Below are 17,637 nucleotides of genomic sequence, written 5' to 3'. Positions count from 1 at the left end.
CCTGTCTGAGTTCCCCCATGCCCAGGGTTCTAGCTTCAAGGACTTAGCTTCCCTGGCAGAGAAGATGAAGGCAAACATGGACAAGCGGTTCAGCTGCTTTCTAGATCACACTGACTCTAAGTTTTCACCCCTCACTGCTGCTGCATGCTTCCTCGACCCAACAGTTGCACCTGAAGCGCTCCTTGAAAACGATGACGAGCAATTTGAGGCGCTTCTGGGAAAAGCAGAAGATTACATTGCTCAATCGCTGCCACCAGTAGTACGGGAGGAGGAGGCTGAAGATGAGGAGCCAGAGGAGGAGGAAGAAGAAGAGTCCAAAGAGAGACCACAGACTAGAAAGTGGCCCAGATTCAAATTCTTGTCAAAAGCAAGCCGGCCATCCAGGTCTAGCCTTCCAAAGTCGTGTGTCAAGGAGGAAATGAGGAAATTCAAGGAGGAACTGTCATAGCCCATAAACCAAGAGACTGCCTTTGAATTTTGGGCTGCACAAGGAGATTCTGTTTATCCAATCCTAAAATCTATTGCCTTGGATCTTCTGGCCATGCCAGCATCTCAAGCATTTACTGAGAGAGTGTTAAGCATTACAGGTGACCTCAGTCGTGGCCGCCGGAATAGAGCAAGAGTAATTTTAGAGCTAAGCACTTTCCTCAAACTGTATCGAGGTCGGTAGGCTAATTTTGCTGTTACTGGGATATTTGTTTTTGTTGTGAGACTGCACAAGGGGTAGTAAGACCCCCTCTCTAATTCATGTAGTTAAACATTTTTTGGGATTTTTATTATTTTATTACTTTGTTTTAGAATGTTTGCACAAGTTAACATGCACTGGGGTTGTATGGTTATTTTTTTTACAACATTTTGTTTTGCAACTTAATTGCACTGGCAGACAAGGTCAAGTTGAGTGCATGTTACTCATCCATTTTTGGGCATGTCTTTGCACAATTTTAATAAATAAATACAATTGCCAAAGTATGTTTTTATTCTTGGTGGGTGAGAGGAGGATGCTGGTCAAGCTGAACTCCATTGTTGCGGTCTCCACACAAATAACATTGGAATATGGCTCGAAAATGGAAACCACAACATCAGGAAGGACACCAACAAAAGAGCACAAGTTTAACAGCTTTTATTTAAGCAAACCTCCACAAAATAAATACACTGAGCGGAAATCATAATACTCACTAAGGAAAAAAGGGACCTGGAGATGCCGGCTGAACTAAGGAGGATGGGGGGGGCACAGCCCGCCCCTTTAAAGGGACGTCGAAGCTGGATCCCCCCTCCCTAACTCAAAACCCAACTAACTATAAACAAATGAGCAAACGACCTAAAATAAAGACTACCGGCCATCTCCAGGCCCAAAATAAACTAAGGATCAAAATTAAACAAAAGCTAACAAAAGAGCATCCAGTTTGGTGTTGCTTGGTCTGTGTCTCCTGGCACACTGAGCAGAGAGGAGCTTTATAGGCTGATGGGAATCAGTTCAGGTATGCCAGTCCAGGTGTGGTATTCTGAGATGGGAGGAGACAAGATTAATTAGATTATTGAGAATGCTGTGTGTTGGGAGAGAGAGTCATGGCCACACGCAACATCCATCATGGACAACCCCTCTCACCCCCTACATGACACTGTGGGAGCATCAGCAGCTCCTTCAGCCAAAGACTGCTCCACCCGCTGCAAGAAGGAACGCTACCGCAGGTCCTTCATCCCCACAGCCATCAGACTCTATAACAAGAAACTGTAGCCACCCGTGTGCAATAAACCTGTGTCTTTAAAAGTGCAATAACTACTAATACCTCACGTATTTTTGTAAATATTTTGTAAATATTATTATATTATAGTTTATTTGGTGTTTACTACTTTGTTTTCTCTCTTGTACATAGTCTTTTTCTACTTTTTATATTGCTCTTTTTTATTATTTAACTATTTATGGTTATTTCTATTTTAAATCTTTTGTATAAAGCGTGTGTGTGTTTTGGCTGCTGCACGACTGAATTTCTCCTCTGGGAGATCAATAAAGTCTACTATTCTATTCACATGGAGTATATTGAGTTTTCAAAGTTGGCTGCTGCTTAGGCAGAGAGGAAAAAAAGGAGCGCGCAGCAACGGCCCTAACTCAGCTGTAACACCTGTAACAGAGACTTATAAACGACAGGAAGAAAAATAAAGAACTACATCATAAGATAATGAATTCATATGATTTGCTCATCAGCCACTTTCAATTGTAGAAGAGATCGGGTTTAAACACGTTTGCAGCTTAGATCCGTGGTCCGCGCTGTGCACGCTGCCGTGTCGTAAATATTTCACTGATGAAATCCTGTCGGAGTTTTACCAGACTATTTACAGTCCTAAGCCTCATGTAGGACGACAATCGTGTCAGTCGCTTCACCAGTGACATGTGGAGCTGTAGTGTGAAGAGTTTTGCTTCACTCACAAGAGTTTCCTAACACGCGGTGAATGCTACCACTAAAGCTTTCACAAAGCTTAATAATTCATAATTCATTTTCATTTTAAGATTGAATTCCTCTTTCCACAGGGAAAGTAAGGTTTATAGTTTGCAACTTGTATCAACTTTTAGAGAGTGACATGTCTGCTGTTGTCTGTGTTGGTGCACATGTTGTACATAATTAGTACCACAGGAAAGCTGAAGCTACTAATATAAGCCGAGTTTACACCTAATCTCCAAATGTTTATACCTAATAATACAATGTCAGTGTCGTGTACATGAGAAAACAATATTGACAAATTTATGGATTTCATGCTGTGATCAGTGATCGGCAAAATCGGGATCGGCCGATACTGATGTTTTTCGAGATCGGTGATTGGTGATTGTCCCTCAAAATCCTGATCGGTGCATCTCTAATAAATATTGGAGAAAATACTTTTTATCTTTTCTTTTAACTAAAGCTGATTAAAACTGGACTACCGTATTTTCGCGACCATAAGGCGCAACTTTTTTTTTTTTTTTTTTTTTTAAATGTGCCGGGCGCCTTAAGAAACGGTGCGCCGTGTCTATTACCTGAATTACGGTAATGTCAGGTCGGCCACCATGAGAAGGTAAAAAGAGAAGGGGGCGGGTGAAGCTGAATGAGACCATCCACTGAGCTGTTTAATGCGAAACAGATGATGAAGACTTTTAAGGATTTGCTTGATGTGTAAAGTGAAATAAAATACAATCAAACTAAGTTTTGCTCCGCTCTATTTAAATAAGCACACTTGTGTGTGAGTGTTCTGCAGCGCGCGTGTGTTTTCCCCGGTTAAAGCAGCGGCTGCAGCAGCGCGGTGATGCGCGCTGCTGCAGCCGACTTCCTGGTTCCCCAAGCGGGTCCGATAAGAGCAGAGATTTCTGGGATCTGTCTCAGGTCAGATCAGCTTCACTCTCCGAGATTTGCAGCCAAATCTGTCGGTTACAAACCCGGTACCGGATCCCGACATGCGCGTGTGTGTATTCGCGGCGCGACACACAGATTCTCATGTAGCCTATGTGGTGCTGGACTGGCGCAGCTGATGGACAGAAACTTATGGTGATTTTTAAAAGAAAAACTTTGCATAAGACGTTTCCAGCCGGAGTCATATTAAGGGTGAATGAAAAGAGGGGGCTGGATGAAGGGATGATGATGATCAAGAAGCTGAGACAGGTCTGGAAATTCGGACTGGCGCAGATGAATTAACGGAGCTCCTGTCGGATACAAACCCCGGTACCGGCTCCCCGACAGCGCGTGTGTGTGAGCGGGTCCAGCGCGAGGGTCCCGGGACGCGGGACCCGGGACCGCCGCGGGACCAGCGCGGGGGGGGGGGGGCGGACCGGGACCCGGGACCCGGGACCCGGTCCAGCGCGGGGGGGGGGGGGGGGCGGACCGGGACCGGGACCCGGGACCCGGTCCAGCGCGAGGGAGCAAACGGGGAGCGGGACCCGGGACCGCTGCGGTCGGGATTTTTAAAAGAAAAGCGTTCCCTAAAGAGACTTTTCCAGCCAGAGTGAAATGAAAAGGGCTGGATGGATGAGGAGATGATCAGTGGCTGAGACAGGTTTGTGCAGCAACCCGGTGGTTTTTTTAAATTCTTTAATGCAGAAACAGAATATGAACCTTTTGAAGGGTTTGATTGATGTGAAAAGTGAAATAAAATATCAAACTAAGTTTTGCTTCTGCTGTATTTTTAGCGCGTGTGTGTTTTGCAACGCGTGTGTGTGCAGTGTGTCTCCGTAGACGGCGCCTTTTGGGTCGGTGCGCCGTATGTGTGTTTTAAAACCAAAAATGACACACAAAACTGAGGGTGCGCCTTTCCACACAGTGCGCCATATGGTCGCGAAAATACGGTAAAACCTTTTTTGAGATTCCGTCGACTAAAACTAGACTAAAACTATCACATATAGAAATGACTAAAATATGACTAAAACTAATAAGCATTTTCGTCCAAAAGACTAAGACTAAATCTAAAATGGCTGCCAAAAATACTGATCCGTATCAATTCGTCTCTTATTGGAAAATGTCACCGTCTTGCTATTGCCGTTGGTCTTAAAACTCCGCCCCCTCAGCGGTTCTGCAGCAACTGTTTTTTTCTGGCCCGAAGCCAGTTCTTTGTCAGTGGAAACAGAAAGCCCGGTTCCAAACTCAGCACTGGCCCAGAACCAGCCCTGGAACCTGTTTGGTAAAAAAGGTGTAACAGAGACGAGGAGAGCAAGACAGAGAGCGAGACACTCCCTACAAGGACTACTGACTGAGCCTAATCACCCAGCTGTTTGCCAAACCAGGAGGAAACCATTGTATGCCATGGACAAATTCATTGCTTGCAAAGCCATCCCCGAAAGAGATCGTTTTTTTTCTGGGCAAAGAAACTTTGTGTGTGTGTGTGTGTGTGTGTGTGTGTGTGTGTGTGTGTGGTATTGATGTACGTATGTGTATACATACGTATATGTACGTACCGTATTTTCGCGACCATAAGGCGCAACTTTTTTTTTTTTTTTTTTTTTCAAATGTGCCGGGCGCCTTAAGAAACGGTGCGCCGTGTCTATTACCTGAATTACGGTAATGTAAGGCCGGCCACCATGTGAATGGTAAAAAGAGAAGGGGGCGGGTGAAGCCCCCGTGAGTTGCGACGTGAATGAGACTCCACTGAGCTGATTAATGCGAAACAGATGATGAAAACGTTTAAGGATTTGCTTGATGTGTAAAGTGAAATAAAATACAATCAAACTAAGTTTTGCTTCCGCTCTATTTAAATAAGCACACTTGTTCTGCAGCGCGCGTGTGTTTTGCATGTCGGGAACCGAGGAAGCACCTGCCGTGGGTTTGCGGGTCCGATCGCCGGTTCCCCGGGGCAGATCCGGCTGAAATTCCGGTGCTCTTTCCCCGGGAGCCCCTACAACAGTGCAGGCGGGCTCCTCCGGTCCCGGCTGGTCGGAACCGTCCACGTTCCCCGGTTAAAGCAGCGGCTGGAGCAGCGCGGTGATGGGCGCTGCTGCAGCCGACTTCCTGGTTCCCCAAGCGGGGTCCGATGACCTGGTTCCCGGCCGCTTTAGGAGCAGGGATTTCAGGGGTCTGTCCCAGGTCGGATCAACTTCACCCTAGGAGATTTTCAGGCAAATCTGTCGGTTTGATCCCCGGTAACCAAGATGCAGAGGATGCGCTCAGGAGCCGCCAGGCTCCCGCCGCGGGTTTGCCGGGCCAGGGCGCACCATACCCGGGGCAGATCCGGCCGAAATGCCGCTGGTCTTTCCCCGGGAGCCCCTGCTCCCATACAGGTGGGTGGCTTCGGTCCCAGCCGGTCCGAACAGGTCACATTCCCGGTTAAAGCCGCTGTGACGCGCGCTGCTCCACCCCGCTGGGGAGAGACGGGCTCTGCGCGGTGGAGGATCCGCACAACGGGGTATGAAAAGTTTATTTACTGTTGTGCAGAAAGTGACTGACACCGAGGAAATTCGGACTGGCGCAGCTGAATTAGCGGAGCTCTTTAATGCAGAAACAGAGGTTTTGCTCCCGCTCTATTTTTTAAATAAGCGCTTGTGTGTGCGTTCTGCAGCGGGTGTGTGTGTTTTCCGGCCAGCGTGTTTTGCGGCACGCGTGTGTGCAGCTCTGCTCTGTAGACTGCGCCTTTTGGGTCGGTGCGCCATATGTATGTTTTAAATCTAAAAATGACACACAAAAATGAGGGTGCGCCTTTCCACACGGTGCGCCGAATGGTCGCGAAAATACGGTAAATGTGTATGAAAAATTGTTTGCCTCCTTCCTGATTTTTTATTTTTATTTGCAAAAAAAATTAGTTTTTGTTGCATGTTTGTCGCACTTAAATGTTTCAGATCATCAAACAAATTTAAATATTAGACGAAGATAACACAAGTAAACACAAAATGCAGTTTTTAAAGGTTTTTATTATTAAGGGGAAAGAAAAATCCAAACCTAAATGGCCCTGGGTGAAAAAGTGATTGCCCCCTAAACGTAATAACTGGTTGGGCCATTCTTAGCAGCAACAACTGCAATCAAGCGTTTGCGATAACTGGCAATGAGTCTTTTCCAGCTGTGGAGGAATTTTGGCCCACTCATCTTTGCAGAATTGTTGTAATTCAGCCACATTGGAGGGTTTTTGATCATGAACAGCCTTTTTAAGGTCATGCCACAGCATCTCAATCGGATTCAGGTCGGGACTTTTGACTAGGCCACTCCAAAGTCTTCATTTTGTTTTTCTTAAACCATTCAGAGATGGACTTGCTGGTGTGTTTTGGATCATTGTCCTGCTGCAGAACCCAAGTGTGCTTTAGCTTGAGGTCATGAACAGATGGCCGGACATTCTCCCTGCTTAAATGCTTAAATTCAATCGGGTAAATTGGAAATTTCTATTGGCAACTTTACACAAATTTGGATTTGGCAAATCTTTTATCATTTGGATAAAGATATTATATAGCTCTCCCAAGACATGTGTAAGGACAAACGATCAAATTTCAACAAGCTTTAACTTGCAAAGAAGTATCAGAAAGGGTTGTCCTCTTTCTCCCTCACTATTTATTGAGCCCTTAGCAGCTGCTATTAGGCAAAACCAAAATATTAAAGGCATACAATGCAAAACATTAGATCACAAAATAAGTCTTTATGCTGAGGATGTACTAATCTTCCTCCAGAACTCACAAACTTAACTATCACAGACAATTGCGCTTATAGATGGATTTTCATCTCTGTCTCACTACTCCATCAGCTGGTCCAAATCCAGTTTTGTGCATCAACTGTAATTTCCAAAATACAGCCACTACTAAATTACAATCAGGAAACAGGATATCTAGGCATAAACATCTCCCCATGACTGTTAGAGTTAATAAAACTAAATTATGTTCAGCTCTTAAGAAGAATAGAGGATGATCTTACCCGATGGAACTCTCTTCCTATTTCACTGATGGGGAGAATTGTCACCATCGAAATCATGGTTTTACCAATGTTAGGTCTAAATCAACTTTAAACCAAGTTCGTAACGAAGATAGACACCAGAGACTTCCGGAATGATCTTTAACGTGCTTCTGCAGAAGGGGGAAGCAAAGTAGGAGTGCAGAGTAAACAAGACTCTCAGTGAGGACTCAGTGACAGCAAATGTTTCCCACAGTTCCTCCTCTGCATGATGCTTTTATTGAGAAACTTGACAGAAACTGACCGTTATGGACAGTGGGAGGAAGAGATAGGGTGTGATTGAATCAGGACATTCCAAACCCTGAGAAGATCAGGAAGTGGCAGTTGTGACATCTGTTGACAGAAGGACAAAACCAAGTTTAACCTTTAATTAACCTTTCAACCAAAAATAAATATCTTTTTTCAAGGGTACCATCAGAACCCCCTCCTTCTTGGTTTAAGTCACTGGATCCATACGTGTCAACATTCCTGTGGAAAAATAAAACACCACGTATTAGCTTAAAGACATTACAAAAATCCAAAGACTGTGGAGGCTTAGACTTACCCAACGCCCAGTAATATTTCTTAGTTAATAAGTTACAGCATATCTTAAAATGGTGCAAAAATCACCTACTAGATAGTCAATGGCTGGATTCAGAAGTGTTTTGCAATGATTTGGAAATCGCAGATTTACCATTTATCAGTCAAAATATTAAAACATCATAAAGGCTTTAAAAGCATTAATATTAGCTAATCTCTGACAGCCATGTGGGACTTCCTTTTAAAATAGCCAAAGTCTAATTTTTTCCATGTGATCGCACACCCATCTGGAACAACCAAGACATTCTGAAAAATGATAAAATGATGGTCAACTTTACTCAATGGAGAGACCAAGGAATAAAGTATCTACAACATATAATCATAAGTGGACATTTTGTACCATTTAACACACTCACTGTTCAATATTAATTAGCACTAACACATTTTTAGAATACCAACAACTTAAAGGAGCTTGAGGCTCCTTTTAAGAAATGAGACTCTCTAGCGCCACCCTTCACCACGACGGCCGTTGGGGGTACTGCAGCCAACAGTGAAGCCGGCACGGGAGAACGGGGAGAACGCACATGCAGCGTCATGTGACGTCACATCCGCAGCCCAGCGCGGGAAATTCGGGACCGAATTGCAGCACATTTTGCAGCACACAGCCTGTTCAAGGCAAAGGAGAGATACACTAGAGGGCTCATTCTTTTGGGTTTGGAACGCTTCATCTGACATTATTACTAGAAAACTTAAAATGTATACGGATTTTTTTCATAAATCCTGCCACAATCCGGCCTCAAGCTCCTTTAAGTCCATAATAAAAAAATAAAAAAAAACGCAACCAACTGGATCTGCAACTTCCCGCTAAGTAGGGCTGGGCAATATATTGAATATACTCGATGTATCGCGGCTTCTACTCTGTGCAATGTACAAAATGACTATCGTGAATATTTGAGTATACATTGTCACGCATTTGCTTTTAGCAGGGCATTAAATTGCAGGCTTTTCTCACTCTTTCTCGTCTCGTCTCTCCTTCTCAGAGACATAAAATAAGCGCACCTACTTGCATACGTCAGTCACGTGCGTTTGACTAAGTTGTGATTTCCCCCTTTTTGCATGAAAGTTTAAAATGAGCATATATTAATGAAGTATGAACAAGAATGTTTTAATGTAGACATATAGAATCATCATACTGGTGTGATTGTTTGCATCAAAGTGTTAATTCAAGGCTAACACAAAATATCAAGATATATATTGTGTATCGTGACATGGCCTAAAAATATTGAGATATTAATAAAAGGCCATATCGCCCAGTCCTACCACTAAGTATAGTAGTTACTTAATCCAAAAACCTCAAAATTACTATTGAAACTCGACAGGTTAATGTCCAAAATAGATAGTCTCTCTTCCGATTTCCAAATGGGCGGCTGACCTCTCTCTTAACAGTAACCAAATCTCTTGGTCTTGTTTAAATAATTCAAATCAAATCAAATCAAACTTTATTTATATAGCACTTTTCCTACAAATAATGAAACACAAAGTGCTTAACAGAAAAAAAAACAAGAAAAAACAAATAAACATAAAACTTATTAATGCCCCCCCCCCCCCCCTCCCCGCAGACAAAAGCACACTACAATTCACCTAAATTCCTAAATTACACACACAGACACGCACGCAGACACATGGTGTAGACATGGCTAGGCACAGAGGATCCAGGTGACGAAACGGTAACAGGGAGCCGTCCACGCCAGGAGGTCTCATAGCCCGCAGCTACAAGGGGGGGGGCCCACAGAGACCATCCCGGCCCGGACGGAAAGAGGAGTCCACACCACAGCGGTGAAGCCGTGGTGCAGAGCTCCACAACCATCCAGGCCAGAACGACCCCCAGGACGACCCCCTGCAGGCCAGAGTCACTCCCAGCATGGAGGCTCCCCATGAGGAAACACTGGAGATAAAAGCTACAAGAAAACAGGATAAAATACACTAAAGGAGTTTATAAAAAACATAAAACATACAAACATAAAATCCTAAAAGTATGTCTAGAAAGTAAGACATTAAAAACTAAAATAATAAAACAGTAAAATGTATAAAATAGACCATTAATAACAACTGAAATATTTAGATAAAACATTGAGATTAAACAAAAATAAAATACGATAAGAAAGGATAAACTAAATATAAAACAGAGCAGTAAGATTCAATAAAAATAAGGGTGAGCATAAGAAATGTAAAAGAGTTAAATGAGTCAGTTAAAAGCCTGATTAAAGAGATGGGTCTTGAGCCTCTTTTTAAAAACATCAACAGTCTCTGCGGCCCTGAGGTTCTCCTGAGGTTCTCCTGAGGTTCCGGGAGGCTGTTCCACAATCGGGGACCATAAAAACTGAATGCCGCCTCCCCGTGTGTCCTGGTTCTAACTTTTGGTATGGTTAAAAGGCCAGCACCGGAGGACCTCAGGGTCCGTGAGGGTCGATAGGGTAAAAGTAGTGCAGACAAATAAGAAGGCCCAAGACCATTAAGACACTTAAAAACTAGTAAAAGAACCTTAAAATCGATCCTGAAACGCACGGGGAGCCAATGCAGCGATTTTAAAACAGGTGTAATGTGCTCCCGCCCTCTGGTCCTCGTCAGCACGCGTGCGGCTGAATTCTGTAATAATTGTAGGTTGTACATGTTCTTTTTAGGAAGACCAGAGAGCAGGGCGTTACAATAATCTAAACGACATGAGATAAAAGCATGCATTAGCACCTCCGTACTGGCCTGAGAGAGAAACGGGCGGACTCTGGCTATGTTCTTAAGATGGTAAAAACCGATCTTTGTTATGTTTTTAATATGTGGAATAAAAGTGAGCTCAGAGTCAAAAATCACGCCCAGATTTTTAACTGATTTTGAGGGTTTAAAATCCTGTAACTTTGGTAAAAGTTTCTCTCTCTGGCCTTCGGGACCGATGAGTAAAATCTCTGTTTTGCCCTGGTTGAGCTGTAGGAAGTTTGCTGCCATCCATGACTTGATGTCTAAAATACAGTTAAAAAGGGCATCAATTGGCCCAGTGTCATCAGGAGACACGGCGATGTACAGTTGCGTATCGTCAGCGTAGCTGTGGAAGCTGATGCCGTGTCTCCTGATGACGTCCCCAAGGGGCAGCATGTACAGGTTAAAAAGAGTTGGACCTAAAATTGACCCTTGGGGAACCCCACACTTTATCTTATAGGTTCCTGAGGAACATGTATCCATACTTACGAAGAAACTTCGATCAGTGAGGTAGGACGTGAACCATTTAAGAACAGTACCAGAGAGGCCGACCAGGTGCTTCAGTCTGTTTAATAAAATGTGATGGTCTACTGTATCGAAGGCGGCGGTTAGATCCAGCAGAACCAAGACTGTGAGTTTTTGGTTATCTAAATTGCACCTGATGTCATTTAAAATCTTTAAAAGTGCTGTCTCTGTAATGTGGTTCATCCTAAAACCGGACTGATGAGCCTCTAAAATGTGTGTTGAGTTTAAAAATTCATTCACTTGATTAAAAACAAGTTTTTCTAAAATTTTACTTAAAAACGGTAAGTTGGATACAGGCCGGTAGTTATTTAAAACATTGGGGTCCAACCCACTCTTCTTCAGAAGGGGCTTCACCACCGCCGTTTTAAAGGCGGCGGGGAAGGCACCCGTCTGAAGAGAACAGTTGACCAAATACAAAAGCTGTTCCTCAAAGAACCCATAGAGTGTTTTAAAAAACGGTGTGGGAATGGGGTCTAAAAGGCAGGTTGTGGGCTTTACCTTGGAGAAAACTCTACAAAGTGTCCCCGCATCAACCAAGGCAAAACTCTCCAGTGTTTCCTCAGGTAAAAGCATTGATCCAGGTGTGTTAAGAGTTAAAATCTGTTGAGATAAAAGACTGGATCTAATGTCATCAATTTTACCCCTGAAGTGGTCTGCAAAATCCTCACAGAGGGCATCTGTTGCTGTCTTATGGGATCTGTTCAGGTTTCCATTTGTTAGAAGATCTATTGTGGAGAAAAGGAATTTGGAATTGTTTTTGTTATTTAGAATTAGGTTTTTGAAATGGGCGGTTCTTGCTTTTTTAATACTGTTATTGTAGTACTTAAGGTGTTGGCAAAAAATGTCATAATGAACTGTTAATTTTGATTTCCTCCATCTTCTTTCGGCACTCCTGCAGTTTCTTTTTAGTTTCTTTATTTCCTCAGTTCTCCATGGGGGTGTAGGTTTTATGCTAATTCTTTTAGTTAAAATCGGAGCCACTGAGTCCAGCGTTGTTTTGAGTATTTTGTTAAAATTGTCAACGATAAAATCACAGGGAGCTGGTAAAATTTCTGCAGGAGTGTTCTGTAAAATCTGGATAAAATTTGCAGCCACTTCAGGAGTTAGGTTACGTTTCCTCACCGTTCTCACCGGGGCCTCCCGCTGGTTAAAACTGGTGATGTTAAAAAACACGCAAAAATGGTCAGACACAGCCAGGTCCACAACAGAGCACGCACCCAGGGACAGGCCGTAGGTTATGACCAGGTCCAGGGTGCGCCCTCTGCTGTGGGTCGGCTGTGTGACATGTTGCTTAAAATCTAGACAGTTTAAAAGGTTTAAAAATTCTCTGGATACTGGGTCTGAGATGTTGTCTAAGTGCAGATTAAAATCACCAGTTATTAAGATCCTGTTGTAGGAGGTGTGAATAATTGATAAAAGTTCAGAGAATTGGCTGATAAAACAGGTGGAATACTGGGGGGGTCTGTAGACCGTTATGCAGAGAATTGGGGGGTTGCTAAAAACAAAAGCATGATATTCAAATGATGTGTAGCTGTTAAAAGGAACTGCATTGGATGACATAGTTGTTTTTGTTATTGATGCAGTTCCGCCCCCTCTCTTGCCCCCCCTGGTAGAAAATAGAAAGTTAAAATCTGGCGGGGAGGCCTCAGTGAGAACAACAGGTGCATCTGTGCCAAGCCATGTCTCTGTAAGGAGAATACAGTCCAGTTTCCTGTCTAAAATCAGGTCATTTATAATAAAGGATTTGTTTAATAGAGAGCGCACGTTCAGCACAGCCATCTTGATGTCTGTGCCGAGCGCGCGCTCATCATGGTGCTTTAATGGAACATTAAAAACATAGCTCGATCTAAAAACATTCCTGTGCTTTGTTTTTCTGCTTGAGATGAGTGTTTTGATAATGTGGGTGTCCAGAGATTCTGGTGACAGGGGTGGTGGTGGTGCTGTACAGGTGTGTGTGGTGTTGGTGTATGTGGTGGGTGGGGGTGAGTGAGATGTGCTCCTATGTGTCTGTGTGTTAGCAGTGAGTCATGAGGTGGTGGTGCAGGACTGTACTGTCAGGTCAATGTTTACTGATAAAAGCCGTGACCCCACCTGGTTTGGGTGGAGGCCGTCATGTTTAAAAAGGTGGGGTCTGTTTAAAAAAGCCATAAAATTGTCCACATATGGGATACCTTGGTCCAGGCAGTATCCCTTCAACCACCGGTGCAGCTGGCGGAGGCGACTGGTGGTGACGTCCCCGTAGCGCGGCGGGGGAAGCGGCCCGGAAATGACCAGCCGCTTCCCCGTGTCCAGCAGGCGGTCCACCATGACCCTGAATTCCTGCTTCAGGACCTCCGACTGCCGATGTCTCAGGTCGTTGATTCCGGCCTCCAGGACCAGCGTGGAGGCCGAGCTGTGCTGATCACACAGGCGCAGGGCGGCGGACCCCACATCTTTCACCCGGGCTCTGGGGTGGCAGAAGGTCCGGCCGCCCTGCACCCTCACATGGCGGACCATCGAGGTCCCGACGACCAGGACAGGTGGGGTGCGCGGTCCCGGGGACCGGCACGGGTGGTGTTCGCTGCTCCGCGGTTCCGGGGACCAGTACAGGTGGGGTGCGCTGCTCCGAGGGCCGCCTGGAGCTGCGCCTCTGGCGGGAGGGGACCCGGGGTTGGTGACGCCGGCCCGCGGTTGCTCCTGGCCGAGACGGAGAGGCCGAGCCAGGCTGGGCCTGCAGATCCCGGTTCCTGGGCTGGCGAGAGCCACGACCCGCTGGATGGACCGGTCCCTGCGGAGAGCCGGGACGCGCTCCCATCGGCGGGAAATACTGCATGCTGAGGACGTCGAACCTGGTCCCCAGTGGGAGATCAGGTGGCGGGGCAGGGGGAGATGGACGTCTGGTGCCTCTGGTCACCACGGCCCAGGATTTCTCCGCCCTGAGCGGCGTCGAGCTCACCGGCTCCGGAGCCGCCGCTCCTTCCTCCCTGACGGTGTACTGCCACTCCGCGGGACGGAGACAGGAGGTGGAGGGTGCCGAGGATTTCGGCTTGGCTCCCTGCTGGAGCCAGCGGAGCCCAGCGGGTGCTGCTGCTGGAGATCCGGGGGTGGGAGATCCGGTCCATGGCAGGGTGGTATTTTCCATGGCCGTCATGCTCCGATCACCGGTACCGGATAATCTCAGGTGAGCGATAAACTTCGACTGCGTCGTTGCGACGGTGGAGAAATCCATAAGGATTTTGTCCTTCTCGTTTAGGTCAGCTTTCAGGCTCACGATGCTGTCCCTTAATTTTGACAGGGCGGGTAAACAGGTCTCACACACCGCTGCCATCTCAACAGTGTTCCGTGTTCCCGCTTTCATTTACACTATGACCAAGGAGATTATCTTCATTTCATCAACTCGAACTGTTGAATCACTTTTCTAAGCCCAACGGCACAACGCAGCTCAAACAGCAGGTGTATCCGCCCCTTTAATCTGATTGGTTTAAGAGTAAATCGTTCCCCACGTGGGGTGCGCTGTTATAATTGGCTGAAACGAAGGAAGATATCTGATTGGTTGCAGATCCTTCCGTGTTAAAAAAAACGCATTTGTGAATCGAGTCACGTCAGGGGAGTCTCAAAAGTCACATGCAAATCCAGCGCAGCTCACAGACAAAAAAAACGTTTGTAAATCAGGTTATATTTGTGTGTGCATCAAAAATACACTTGTATATCTTATCCTCCACACGTGTGAATTTTGTCCTTTGCATTTGTGAATAATGACACTGTTCTAGCTCCATACTTGAAACTGAAAAGGTTTTTGATAATGCAGCCAAAAAGTAAGTCATCTTCTCTATTACAGAATCATAAAGGAAGACCCAAAAGACACTGCTGTGATGATTGGGAGCAAGTCTTCACTACTTCATCAAACCTGAAGATCCATGAGAAAACTCACACTGGTGATAAACCATACAGCTGTGATCAGTGTGGTGCGGCTTTTACCCGACAACATCATCTGAAGCGACACCAACGTATTCACACTGGAAACAAGCCTTACAGGTGTGATCAGTGTGGAGTGGCTTTTGTCCAGAAACATCACCTAACGACTCACCAACGTATTCGCACTGGAGACAAGCCTTACAGCTGTGATCAGTGTGGGGCGGCTTTTGCCCAGCAAGGTCATTTGACGAGACACCAACGTATTCACACTGGAGACAAGCCTTACAAATGCGATCAGTGTGGAAAGGCTTTTACCCAGCAAGGTGATCTAACGAAACACCGACGGATTCACACTGGAGACAAGCCTTACAGATGCGATCATTGTGGAAAGGCTTTTACCGAGCAATGTCATTTGACGAGACATCAACGTATTCACACTGGAGACAAGCCCTACAGGTGTGATCAGTGTGGAGCGGCTTTTGCCGAGCCAGGTACTCTAACGAGACATCAACGTATTCACACTGGAAACAAGCCTTACAGGTGTGATCAGTGTGGAGCGGCTTTTGCCAAGCAAGGTACGCTAACGACTCACCAACGTATTCACACTGGAAACAAGCCTTACAGCTGTGATCAGTGTGGTGCGGCTTTTGCCCGACAATATCATCTAAAAAATCACCAACGTATTCACACTGGAGACAAGCCTTACAGATGTGATCAGTGTGGAGCGGCTTTTGCCCAACAAGGTTCTCTAAAGAGACATCAACATATTCACACTGGATAAAAAGTGTACATTTGTGATCAGTCCCAATATCATTTATTTTGAGGCTTCAGTTAAAAGGCACTAATTTAGTTTAGTTAATTTAGTTTGGAAGAAATAATTCTGGTGGTTCGATTGTGGGAAAGATTTTGAATAGTTTTTAAAAAAAGCAGTAGATTCTTACAGCTGTAAGAGCTGTTCAGTTATAACCAGATTTAGAAAATGAAGTAAAATAATTCAATTCAAATGTCTTTGTTTTGAACATGTTAGTGTAAGTAACAGACATGCTCGAACATACTTCAACAATGAATGCAAGTTTTTTTTTTGAAGCAGCAGCAGTTTTGACATGTTCAAAAAGAAGTAAGAAGAAGTAAAAAAAACTTCTCCTACCCCTTGAACTCAATACCATGTTTTCACATAGACGTCAGATGTCAAAAATCTTGATGTATTGCGAAGTTACACAAATTAATATTAATAATTTTACACGGTGTAAACATATTGTGGTATAGATGAGTATAAATTTGCGGATACCTGGGTGATTATTGCCATTTGCAGTTACATGTCCCTCTATATAAACACTATTTACCATGAGTCCCTGTATTCATCTATACATAAAAGCGTACATTATTTACTGTGTACAATCTTATTCATTACGGGTATTCTCACACAAATATTTCTAGATGCATTAAAGCATAAAAGGTACATATATAATAGACAGATACACACATTTCCACGTACATATACACCCACAAGTCCAGTCCACCCCACCATCCCCTCACCCAGCGCAGAATGAGGAAGTCAGCCGTCTCGATCGGCCAGCACAATACAAATGATGAGAAAAGATATGAGAAATATTTGTTGGGCCACAGTCCCATATGAACTATGGATTGTGTGATTATATGAACAGTTGAGGCCTTGGGTCAGCTTTGAGGCCCAGTTCTGGGGCCTCAGGCTGAGACCAGCCTCGAGTTTATGATACCTGACCGCATGGTTTGGAACAAAGGAAACCCCATGGACGCAAAGCTCAACCAGAATTTGCATCTAAGGCCCTGCAGTGATAAGGAAGAGCCCCTGATTGGACACAGACCCCAGGCCACAGGGGGGGCCTTGACTTCCTGGGCCAGCTATAAAAGGAAAAGCTCTCTTCTCCTCTGCTCTGTCCGTTTCGCAGCGAGTGGCCGCAAGTTTTCTGAGCCCAAAGAGGAGCTGAACCAGGGACCCTGCATGCCTCGACGTGAACGCCTTTGGACCGACCTGGAGCTGAAGGAGGCCCAGCTGCTGTGCCCATGTATTCCCCTCATCCACACTGGTCCTCATATGGACCAGGAGAGAGAGAGAGAGAGACGCTCTTTATCAGGATCCCCTGCTGAGTGTAACTACCCTTTGTTTCATCAAGAAACACTGACCAGCCGGATCAAACCACTTTCTCTTCATTTACAAAGATTCACGTAAGAGGCTGTTCTGTGTCTGGGCAGAGAAACTTAGAAACACATTTTAAAAGTTAGTTTTACGTTGTGAGCCGGACTGGTGATCCTGTCACAACTGTGCTCATTAGTTGAGTGTGTTTGTTTATCTTATTGTTTTCTCCCCTAATTCTGCTCCTACTACCACCCCCACCCCCTTCAGGTAATCTGAAGTTTTGTGTACATGTTTAGTTAGTTGTTGTTTTTGGGTAGTTTAGCCATCAGAATTTATCCGAAGTGTTGTTTTACCATCTTCTTGACACTTGTGTAAATAAATTCTGATTTATTTGAATGAGAGAAGTTGTTCGTACTTATTTTATGCTTATTTGTCACAACTGTTGTTGCAAGG

The 17,637-nt window shown here is 44.9% G+C and overlaps 1 protein-coding gene across 1 annotated transcript in view; it reads left to right on the top strand.

Annotated features, from left to right (window-relative positions):
* The window catches only part of LOC133460934 (zinc finger protein 501-like), a 63,531-nt gene extending 47,055 nt beyond the window's left edge, over positions 1-16,476 (top strand). Inside the window, exon 6 of the mRNA XM_061741649.1 lies at positions 15,321-16,476. Coding sequence (XP_061597633.1) covers positions 15,321-15,849 — 529 coding nt within the window. The 3' untranslated portion in view covers positions 15,850-16,476. The remainder of the gene's footprint in view (positions 1-15,320) is intronic.
* Positions 16,477-17,637: the final 1,161 nt, after the last annotated feature.

This window comes from Cololabis saira, chromosome 15 (assembly GCF_033807715.1).
Source record: "Cololabis saira isolate AMF1-May2022 chromosome 15, fColSai1.1, whole genome shotgun sequence".
NCBI lineage: Eukaryota > Metazoa > Chordata > Actinopteri > Beloniformes > Belonidae > Cololabis > Cololabis saira.
Note: the sequence above shows the minus strand (reverse complement) of the source record. Positions and strands in the feature narration are given on the sequence as shown.